The 12,445-nt window shown below is 36.1% G+C and overlaps 1 protein-coding gene across 2 annotated transcripts in view; it reads right to left on the bottom strand.

Moving 5' to 3' along the window:
• The window catches only part of RNF145 (ring finger protein 145), a 50,092-nt gene that overhangs the window by 22,380 nt on the left and 15,267 nt on the right, over positions 1 to 12,445 (bottom strand). For both annotated transcript variants that reach the window (XM_030825777.1, XM_030825772.1), the window contains exon 4: positions 1,321 to 1,412. In XM_030825777.1, coding sequence (XP_030681637.1) covers positions 1,321 to 1,412 — 92 coding nt within the window. The remainder of the gene's footprint in view (positions 1 to 1,320; positions 1,413 to 12,445) is intronic.

Raw genomic sequence — 12,445 nt, 5'->3', positions numbered from 1 at the left:
TTCCTGTATCAGAAGATACAGGAAAACCCTGTAAGTCATTTTCATTCCACAGTCAAAACACTCAACAAGCAACTAGCCTATTGCTAGTCCTTTATATCAGATTAGAATTATAATGTAAGCCAAATATAATTTTAAATTTTCTATTAGTGTCATTTCAAAAAGTAAAAAGAAACAAGTGAAATCAACAATATATTTTATACAACCTAACATATCCTAAACATCATCATACAGACGACATTCAATCTATATTAAAAGTTAACAAGACATATTAAAAGTTAACCTGGTTTGTACCAAGTCTTCGAAATTGAGTATGTGCTTTACACGTACAGCACACCTTAATCTCAATTCACCACACTGCAAGTGCTTACCAGCCACATGTGGCTAGTTTTGGACAATGTAGTTTTAGATTTTGCAGGCTGAAAAGGCACAAGAATGATATAGTGGAATTCTGGCCTCCTGGAAAGGTGAGAGGTGGGTGAAGGATAAAAGACTGCACATTGGGTACAGTGTACACTCCTCAGGTGATGGATGCACCAAAATCTCAGAAATCACTGCTAAAGAACTTATCCATGTAACCAAACACCACAGCATTCCCCCCTTCACCACACAAGACACATAACTCCCGAAATGGTCCCCCAGTGAATCCTCTAGTGTAAAGGGCTGGCGAAGTATTTCAGAAAAAAAGAGTTCTCTCTGAAGAAATCCTCCTCTAATCTCTAATATTAGGCCTTTTAACACCTTCTACATGGGTGAGTTTCAAAGTCACAAAACAGGTTTTCTCTCACTTCCTTTTTTGCATTTTGGCATGGTACACTCTGGTAGCAGGGGTCTGGTACTTCACTTTAAATTGTATCTATATTGTTTTTAGGCCTTAGCCAACACTTCTATTTTTAACATTCTGCTACCTGAATATTTCAATCACATCTCAAGTTGTTGATGTTTCTGGACATTTATTTTTGACAATAAGGTCATGGCTTTCAACAGCAATAAGTAAATTTAAGATATTACGTGTTTCATGTTAATCTTCCAAAGTAATAATTAGCTCTATTTAAAAATTAATCTTCTCAAATACTTAAAAAACCCTTAAAAAAACACAAGCAATTGTGCACTATGTACAATATGACTATAAATACATAATCTATACATGGGGAAAAGAAGACTTAAAAAAAAAAACCACTAAACAATCGTTATATGTGGGAAAAGTCACCATGAATCACTTTTGAGAATTCCGTTTTAAAAACAAATGAGCATGCACGAATTTTATAAGTTAGTAAGACTGGTCGGTTCCTACCTACACTTTAATTCTTTTATAATACTTACCTATTAAGGCTGTGGTAAACCGATTCATGGAGAGAGGTTCTAAATACATTGGTCCCTCATAGGCAAACTCCAGTTCACTCCGCACATAGTCCCTAAATAAGAAAATTGGTAAGAATGTATATATTAGATACATTCCTAGCGGAATCACAATATGCTTATAAAAGCATATTATGTTAATGATACCCCTTTCCATACCTAAGGAAAAATTTAGATATGAAGAATTATATATAAATGGCCTTCATCTGTTTTCTGTGCACTAGAAACAGACACAACTTACGGAAATGGAATTTTACCATACAGAGAAAGCTGCCAAAGCTCCACATTATGAAATTTTCTTTCTTCTCACGGCGTTATTAAATATTTTATGCCCTGTAAAAACCCAATTGAGAGGTGATCTCTCTCAACTCTACTACACTAACCAATGATATCTAGTGATATTACACCAAATATCTCCTCTTTTGGCTATCTTCCACCACCATCACCCCACCCTCATCTTATTTCCCTCAAAGTTTTGGCCCCAATTATATTTTATTAGTCCCAAGTAGAACCACAAACTAGTTAGAAAACTGGGGGATAGGAGTACAATCCTTAAAAATTATCATTTTCAACCCTATATGAAATCTAAGATGATAATTATAATATTTAAGTAGGCTACATACTTTAAAGCAAATTTTAGATCAAACAAAATATTCCTTTTAAAATTTAACTCATTTAACGTGTGACTACTGAGAAATAGTAAGCTTTAAGTAATAACCAAAGACCCTTTACACACTCAGAAAACAGGCGGGAAGCACAACCAGGGAGAATTTAGTTTATTATCAGTAAGTTAAATGGTAGTACTAGAAGACAGTTTGTCTGAAGTATTTTTGGCATCAAAGAAGGCAAGTTTGTGTAAAAAAATTCTTCCCTTTTTTTTTTAACTTTTAATGCTTTATTCATTGTATTTAAAAGAGAACATTTCAAGTATTTCCAAACAAACTCATATGGCTGTATTTACTTTTTCCATGAAATGACTTCCCATTAGGCAATCAAGTGGAATTCCTTTAGCAATGCATAGCCAAACAAGGAAAGACCCTTACACAATCAGCTGGAAGGGTATTTCCAAAAAAGAATCAAAACTTAAAACTAAAAATTGTTAAAAGAATTAAAACAGTTTCTGAGATTATAAAAATGTATGACTAAGTTATATGGGTGATCTAGCAATTCTCCTTTATCATTCTTAGATGATGGTTTCTAACACATAATGTATTAATTGTCTCTTTCTACTGAAAGAGAAAGCCAAATTCTCAAGAAGAATTATTGTAATGCAGTGGTTGTCAACCAAGGGGCAATTTTGCTCCTGAGGGGATATTCTACAACGTCTGGAAACATTTTTGGTTGCCACAATTGGGGAGAGGTATTACTAGCACCTAGTGTGTAAAGGCCAAAGATGCTGCTAAATATTCCTCAATGCAAAGGCTAGCCCCTAGAACAAAAAACTATCCAGTCCAAAATGTCAACTGTGCAATATTGAGTAACCTTGTTTTCATGTAGAAAGACACAAATGCAAATAACACATAAATATCTGATTACTATAGGTAACCATCAATGGAATTATATAGTTAGAAAACTAAAAAATTAAAAGAATTATGAAATTAGAATAAAATGCATATATAAATACTATTAATACAAAGTATTTTAAAATGCTATTTGAAAAATAAATTTATACCTAAAAGAGATACAACTCTGAGTGTCAGTACTATCTAGACCTTTAAAGCCCAATAATTTCTTTTTGGTCATAGCATATCTCTCTCCAACAGATACGATTTAAACAGGGGCCAGGGAAAATCCATATAGACAAAACACAGATTGGTGGTTGCCAGGGGCTGGGGAGAAGGGGAGATGAGAGTAATTGCTTAATGAGTACTGAGTTTTGTTTTGGGGTGATGAAAATGTTTTAGAATCAGATAAAGGTGACAGCTGCACAACATTATGAATGTACTATATGCCACTGAACTGCTCACTTTAAAATGATTAATTTTATAGGAATTTTACATTAGAAAAGGGAGAGAAGTCAGCTCCAAGAGCACTATCCCCAAGGAGAAAGCCACAAAGTGCCCCAGAACGGCCTCAGTCTCATGTATCTCTTCGTGAGGGACAAGAAAAGACAGAAGAATTGAGGTCCCTACCATGTTTTCTTTCCACTGTTTGGTTTTGTCACATATTATTGATATTTTATAATAAAGCTCAGCAAACTAAACATCATGCTAGAATTTCTGATTGCTGAGACATTTGTTAATTGTTCTGCATTTTTTCATAGCCTACGTTAGTTTATCCTCTTTTTAAAAACTTCTTTTTCTTTAGAGTTTCTTATCTTAAATTCTAATTTCACACGACAAAATTTCTAGGGATAACTAACATTCTCTGTTGCTTTTTAACTCAAAAAGAAGTTACTGAATACATAAATGCTGGCAGTCTGCTAGACTCAGCTAATACTGCACAGTCCATGCTAGCATGCAACTTACAAACAGGGAGGGGTGATAAATACTTAGTCCTATAATTATTTAATTATGATGATGATCAGTGCTGTAAGAAAAAATATAGAATGCTGTGAGGATTTTAAAGTCTTTTTTATTGATACATAAAAAGATTTTAAATTCACAGCATATTTAAAAATTACATCTTTTATTCTCTATTTCTAGGTTCTAACTTTTTCATTTAACTAATAATATTTCTATCTGCCTTTTACTTTTTTACCTTAAATACTACTTATTTTACTTCTCCTATTTCATATGGTTATTACAAAAGGTTTTAACTATTTCATTTTCTTTTATCCAACCCTATATTTCATTCCTTTCTTAAGCCTTCTCTTAACTTTGTAATCCTTTCCATTATTTTCTTTTTAATTATTTTTGCTTTCTCTATACTCATTACTTTGCGATTTGCTGTGATTATAGGACACTAAGGGAGGTCCGCATTCCAGAAGAATAAATAATCAACCTTTAGGCCACAATGACAGCCCTGATGTTAAGTGGTTTCCTCCCACTTGCTCTCCTTACTTTGTCCTCCTCTAGGATCCTAGGATTAGCTCTCCAGTACTGTACTGCCCCCCACATTCCTGTTCAACTTGAGTCTTTGTATCATTCATCATAGCCTCAAAATTAACATCATCCCTAGGCCCCTTAGAACCTTTCCCCTTTGCTCAATTCCTCTCTTTCAATACAGTCCTCCAAAATCCTCCATTTGGCTGACTCACGAAAAAGCCCCACCTCAGTAAAAACAGCCAGGCCTAGAAAGCCTGCAGACTCTCTCTTTAGGCCAGCTCAGCTTAGCGTGCCAGAGTCAAAACAATGGTTTTGGTGACAGCTAAACTACCTAGTATGCCACATAACCACCATGGAGCTGTCACTTCTAAAAGGAGGATCTGGGCATCCCATCCCAAACTGTAGAGAAGAACTGAAATAAGAATCAGTGTTAACAAAAATCTCTATATCTAACTTATGCACAAATTCCAGGTATCTCATGCTGGCATTGAGAATTCTTGGTAAATCAGTCCTAAGAGGGATGGTCATTCACAACATAAGAAAAACAAGACAGTAAGCCTAAATAAGAAGGATCCAAAGTGAGAATTATCCAAAATTCCATGAGTCATTTTAGGTGAAAAATTAGTTTAAGGCAAGAGTCATAAAATTCTAACTTTTAACAACATCATATGATTCTCTTAAGACTCAGGTGAGCTATTCAAGAGAACCATTACAATTTTTCATTTCAGAAGACTTAAAAGGTAGAATGTTTTAAGATCTTCAGAAACAAGAATTCCTGCCAATCTACTTATAACTGAATAAAATATTTTCCTTCTTAAATGTTTTTTCACTTGTGGAAGGCTGATAATCACCCCAAGGCACTAATAAACTGAAAAATCTACTTCCCTAGTCCTGTATAATAGCCTCCCCTCTTTTAACTCAAACAAGGGCCACGAGGAATGTACAAGATCTATGAAAAGGGCCTCCGGGCACAGTAGCTCAAGCCTGTAATCCCAGCACTTTGGGAGGCCGAGGCAGGCGGCTCACTTGAGCCCAGGAGAGCAGCCTGGACAACATGGTGAAACTCCGTCTCTACAAAAAAAAAAAATGCAACAATTAGCTGGGCGTGTTGATGCCTACAGTCCCGGCTACTTGGGAGGCTGAGGTGGGAGAATTGTGTGGACCTGGTAGGGGCAGGGGTTGCAGTGAGCCAAGATTGCACCACTGTACTCCAGCCTGGGTCAGAGTGAGACCCTGTCTCAAAAAAAAAGAAAGAAAAAGAAAAGGGCCTCAGAGCTTGCAATTAGAAAAATTCTTGCTTATAAAGAGAAGTACACATGTTACAAAAAATAAATGGGTACCAAGAACAAAACCTAGTAGCTTACCACTTCAGCTAATTAAAGACCTTTATTGTAACAGTCTCTTCAGCAATCTGACTCAGACACTGGACAACCTAGGAACAACTTGTACATTCTGGCTATTTACTTAAAGCTTTTAAAGAACGTTAATTCCAAAGAAACCTAACTTGTTTTCACACAAAACAAAGAGGTGTGCCAAGTTATCTTTTGCAATATGGGCAACAAGAAGCACCACTTGGTACAAGAAATCTCAGATGTTCAAATACCTGTATTTCCTTATATGCCTACTAAACACACATACACGCACACAAACATACCTACCATACCCTCAGCACTGTGCTAGCAGTTGAATAATTCATTTACCCAGTTTATTTAAACTGTTGACACCCTTTCTTTAGCTTCTTTCTGGCCTCCTAGATATTGAGTGCCTGTATTTGATAATGTTCAAAAGCAGAAAACATGTCACACAGTGAAACTGGTCACTTTTATTCCTGTCAAAATTAAGTTTAAAATATAAACGGTAATACTCATTTTAACAATCCAAGCTACTTGGGAGGCTGAGGCAGGAGAATCACTTGAACCCAGGAGGTGGAGGTTGCAGTGAGCCGAGATCACGCCATTGCACTCCAGCCTGGGTAACAAGAGCAAAACTCCATCTCAAAAAACAAACAAACAAAAAACAATTTATCAAGTTGGTAAACTGACATTTACCAAATTCTATTAAGTTCAATTAGAATATTAATATTAAATATTTATATGACATTGACTGAACCCATGAATCTCTGACATTTAATTCTTCCGAACTGCAAGCTATATCCATTCTAGACATATTCTAAACAAGTTTTTAGTCATTTCAGGATAATAAGCTTCATTACGTAAATACACATAAGGGAAAACAGAAACCCAGCTTTTCAAAAGTTTATGAAATTTTCAACTTAGAAAATTAATTTTTGCTAATGTCTTTTTCTATAAGCTGGTTTTTTTTTTTTCTTGTTTCCAATGAGGCTGGATATAGCCAGTTTTTTAAGTACCAAATTAATTGTTAAAATTATTATAAGTGCTGATTCTCCTTCTCAGGAGCATAATAAACTATGCCTTGATATAACCAGATTGCAGTGAATGGAAGAATGTATTTGTAAATCATAGATCTGATAAGGGACTTGTATATATTTGCAAGTCATAGATCTGATAAGGGACTTGCATATATTTGCAAATCATAGATCTGATAAGGGACTTGTATATATTTGCAAATCATAGATCTGATAAGGGACTTGTATATATTTGCAAATCATAGATCTGATAAGGGACTTGTATCTAGAATATATAAAGAACTCCTACAACTTAGCAAGAAAAAGACAAATAACCCAATTAAATACTGAGCAAAGGATGTGAAAACATTTTTCCAATATTTACACATGGTCAATGAACACATGTAAAGATGTTCAACTTCATTAGCCATCAGGGAAATGCAAATCTAAAGCACAATGAAGTACCTCTTCACACTCACTGTAATGGCTCCACTAAAAAGGACAACAATGGGTGCTGGCAAGAATGTAGAGAAATTGGAAGCCTCATACACTGCTGGTAGAAATGTGAAACACTGCAGCCATTTTAACAGTCTAGCAGTTTCTCAAAAGGTTAAATATAGGCACCACATGATTCAGCAATTCCACTCCGAGGTATTTGTCCAAGGAAAATAAAAACATTTGTCTACCCAAAAACCTGTACATGAATTGTCATAACATTATTCATAATAGCTAAAACATAGAAACAATCCAAGTGTCCATCAATGGATAATTGGATGTATAAACAAAATGTGACATACATCCATACAATGGAATACAGACAGGAAAAGAAAATAAGTACCAACACATGCTGCAACATGCATGAACCTTGAAGACATGCTAAGTGAAATTCAGTGCATATAAAATATCCAGAAAAGGTCAATAAAAAAAGACAGATCATAGACTGACAGTTGCCAAGGGCTGGGGGCAGGGAGGGTGGTGGGAAATATAGAATGACTGCTAATGGGTATGAAGTTTCTTTCTGCGGTGATGAAAATCTAAAATGAATTTTGATGATGTTTTGCACGACTCTGTGAATGTACTTACAAACCACTGAGCTGTATACATATATATTTTCTGAAACAGGGTCTTGTTCTGTCACCAGGCTGGAGCGCAGCGGCACAATCCCAGCTCACTGTAGTCTCAATCTCCCAGGCTCAATCGATCCTCCACCTCAGCCTCCCAAGTAGCTGGGACTAAAAGTGCATGCCACCACACCCAGTTAATTTTTTGTAGAGAAGGCGTTTCACCATGTTGCCCAGGCTGGTCTCCAACTCTTGAGCTCAAGCAATCCGCCTGCCTTGGCCTCCCAAAATGCTGGGATTACAGGTGTGACCCACCATACAAGGCCCTTGAGCTATATACTTTAATCAGGTATGTGAATATCTCGATAAAGTTGTTACTTAAAAAAAAATACCTGGGGCCAGGCACAGTGACTCATACCTGTAATCCCAAAGCTTTGGGAGGCTGAGGCAGGAGGATTATCTTGAGAGCAGGAGTTCAAGACCAGCCTGGGCAACACAGCAAGAAACCCATCTCCACAAAAAAATATTTTTTTATTAGCTAGGCATGGTGGCATATACCTGTAGTCCTAGCTATTCAAGAGGCTGAGGTGCTTGAGTTCAAGGCTACAGTGAGCAATGACTGCACCACTCCACTGCAACCTTGGTGACACAGTGATACCCATCTCAAAAAAAAAAAAAAAAAAAAGATACTTGGTTATGAAGTTCCACAGAAATCTGAACCATTATTTTTTTTAAACTAAAACCTTCAACCTCAATGTCTTAGAAATGTTACATGTTCAAACCTTGGTATTTATTAACTGTGATATGTTATGAATAATTCAAGGATAACACATCTTTACTAGCCTTTTGTAAGACACTATCATATAGTATAAATTATACTAAGAGGAAAATATTAATACTAAAATATGCCGTATCTTGAAATTCATTCATTTTATATCAAAACAAACTCCACAAGATGGCATTGTCTACAAAGGGGTATCCAATCTTTCGGTTTCCCTGAGCCTAAATGGAAGAAGAAGAACTGTCTTGGGCCACACGTAAAACACACAATAGCTGATGAGCAAAAAAAAAAAAAAAAAGCAAAAAAACTCATGTTTTAAGAAAGTTCACGAATTTGTGTTGGCCTGCATTCAAAGCCATCCTGGGCCACATGCAGCCCAGGAGTTGGACAAGCTTAGTCTACAATTTCAAAGAAGTAACTTGCTGAGGTAACATATTTACTAGGTAAGGAAACATTTTGTATCAAGTCTGATTCTAAAATTAATTTTCCTTTCCATTAACCATGCTGCCTACCTAAGTGGAATGAACTAGATTGTGAAAACATGGATTCAAGTTAAAGTCTGGGATTGTCCCTTCCTAGCTGTTTGCCTACTTCCTTTTATTCATCTGTAAATCCCAAAGGAACGTTAAAAAAAATCAAAATGAAATAAGAATGGGAAGTATTTTTGCCTACTATAAAATTTTATTAAAACTTAATAAAATCCTATTATTGAGGCTGGACACGATGGTTCGTGCCTGTAATCCCAGCACTTTGGGAGGCCAAGGTGAGAAGATCACAAGGTCAGGAGTTCAAGACCAGCCTGGCCAACATGGTAAAACCCCATCCCATCTCTACTAAAAATACAAAAAATTAGCTGGGCATGGTGGCACATGCCTGTAGTCCCAGCTACTCAGGACGCTGAGGCAGGAGAATCACTTGAGCCTGGGAGGCAGAGGTTGCAGTGAGCTGAGATAAAATAAAAATAAAAATAAATAAAATAAAATTCTATTATTTAAAATAAGCTTTAATTTCCTAGTAATGAAAATAAACTTGAAACATTAGAAAAAGTCATTTTCATAAACTGAAACTAAAAAGCTCAAAAAGCCACAAGAGTGGTCAGAAAAAATCCTTTCTTTACCTCTGAAACTACTTAGGTCCCCTTTTTCCTTATATACCAGAATCCTGACCTCTCTAGAAATGCCTGGATTGGTAATACAGTCAGCCTTCCATATTCACTGGGTTCCACATCTGTAGATTCAACCAACTAAGAATCGAAAATATTCAGAAAAAAAAAAAACTGCAATTGGAGTAAACATGTACAGACTTTTTTTTGTCATTTTTCCCTGAAGAATACAGTATAAAAAATGTATAAAAATCATTTACATAGCATTTGCATTGTATTAGGTATTATAATAATCCAGAGATGAATTAAAGTACATGGAAGGGAGTGTGCAAAAGTTGCATGCAAATACTATCAGTATTTGAGCATCCACAGATTTTGGTATCCTCAGGAGGTCCTAGAATCAAACTCTCATGATACCACGGGAGCATAGCACTGTAGATAAAAACAGAGCTACATGGTTTTAGCCATCACTACACCACAAATGCAAATGGAAATGGAAAAACCATGAGAAAGGGCAGGCTCACAGTTTTTTACCCAGAATTGTAGCTATAATAAAAGCAACAATATTAATAGGTCTACCTTCAACTTTGATATTTTCTTAATTAATCAACAAAATCCTATCAACTCTAGAAAGATATTATATGGCTATACATAAAATACCATTTAAAAATCATTTTTTAAAGATTAACAACGAGAAAATGCTCACAAAACATTGCTATGTGATAAAAACAAGACAAAAGAATTCACCAAGCACTTACTATGTCAGAAACTGTGATAAGAGCTTTATACACCTTATCTTATTTGATCTTACAACAGCCCCTTAAGACATTATTACCACTTTAACGTGAAAAAACTAAGGCTTATCCTTCTGGGAAATGACACCCAAGGTTATAGAGCAGTAAATAAGAAACCTGGAATTTGAACCTATCCAAACCATCCATCTATCGAAAAATAAGTGCCCAGGCACTCATTTACAAAACAGAACAGTTACTCCAGAGCTCAGTATACCCTAATGACTGCATTACACTCTAGAGATACAATTTTTGTTTACAAAAGAGTAAGCAAAGATGGGAAAGTGTCTCCATCCTCAGCCTGAGCTGAGACTCAGAGGTATCGGGCTAAGGCCACAGGAACAGACTGTGTGAGGTGTGGGGGCTGGTGGTACTAGGATGACAAACCCATCATGTCTGTGTCAGTATTGGTGCTTGGACTCCTAGTTTGGCTCTATGGAGAGGGATGCCACAGGACAAGGTCTAAGTTGTTTTCATGAAGGAGTCTAAGACACAGTGACATACTTCTGTCATGCAAAACGGGGAATGTCACTGTCTCCATTCTTGAAGGGAACACAGCTTGATTTAAACATTGTGAGAATTGCAAGAAATGCAACACTACTCTGCCAGCTCCAGATTTTGCAACTTTGACATCACAGGACCTACCCTGGGCAGGATGGTGGCAGAAGTTAAAGAGTAAGACAGCATCCTCCAGGCACCATTTTGAGCATAGAAAATCAACCAGGAAGGAATAAAGGAGGAAAATGCAAGAAGAGTAAGCTTCTGGGAAACACCCTGGGACTTTGAGAATTAGACAAAACATTAAAGAGAACTGGTGGTCCTGTTTCAACAAGAGGGGCGAAAAACCCAGTGATTTTAGTTATACTCATCCTTTCATATCCACAGAGGTGGTGAGAATTGAACAGTATTTTAAAAACTGAAAGTACCAGAATATTAACACATCTATCTCTGGGTGGTATAATTTCAGACGATTATTAAATGCCTTTACATTTTCTGTATTTTCCAAAAATTGTCTATAGTGAGCACCATAATTTTACAATCAGAAAAAGTTAATGTTTTTAAAAACTCAACAATGTAATTCTAATAATGTAAAAATGCTACCTCTAAGATTAAATTTCGACTACCCCAAAATCTGTTTCAGACTCTTATTATGGCTTGTACTATATGCAAGGTCACTCCTCTTAGAATTGGGAATATATTTTAATATGGTAAATACCTTTCTATCAAAAATTATAAAATTTAAGTTTCAAAAGAAATTATACCTCCAAAATATATTCCAACCCACTGCTTTATAGTGTAACTTTTGGTCCACCTATATTTTAACATTCTGTTTCAAAGTAGGAAGTTCATATTCATTGGCAGACCCAAGTCCTAAAATTTAGATCTAGCAGACTTAGGTACACAGACAATATGGCTAAAGAGATAGAAGTTTAGCTATACAAATCAACCTCACAAGATAATGTATATCAATCATTCACTCCACATGGCTGCATCTTATGCTGATTCTTATACATCATAAATTGATTTCCTAAAGTAATGAAGTCTATAATTGTTAAAATGCTCCTACACCCTACTTTTAGAAGTTCTTTTATCAGGCAAGACGGGAAAGTTCAAGGATATCCTCCCAAGTAGATGGGACTACAGGCGCCCGCCACCACGCCCGGCTAATTTTTGTATTTTTAGTAGAGACGAGGTTTCACCGTGTTGGCCAGGCTGGTCCCGAACTCCTGACCTCAGGTGATCCACCCGCTTCCCAAAGCGCTGGGATTATAGGCGTGAGCCACCACGCCCAGCCAGTTCAAGGATATCTTTATAAACATAACCTTAAGGCTTGTTTCATGTTAAGCTTGTTTTTAAAAGCAGAAATAAAATGTCAGCATAAACCAGCTATTAATCCTGTGTAAGATTTGGAAAATGAGTATCAAACCAGTTTTGGACCTACCAAAGCCTTAGCTTTACTTAACAGAGTTCATGAAAAGTATTTTATTGGCAAAAGAAAACT

The sequence above is a fragment of the Nomascus leucogenys genome, chromosome 2 (assembly GCF_006542625.1).
Source record: "Nomascus leucogenys isolate Asia chromosome 2, Asia_NLE_v1, whole genome shotgun sequence".
Classification (NCBI taxonomy): domain Eukaryota; kingdom Metazoa; phylum Chordata; class Mammalia; order Primates; family Hylobatidae; genus Nomascus; species Nomascus leucogenys.
This window is presented reverse-complemented; position numbering and strand designations above follow the sequence as displayed.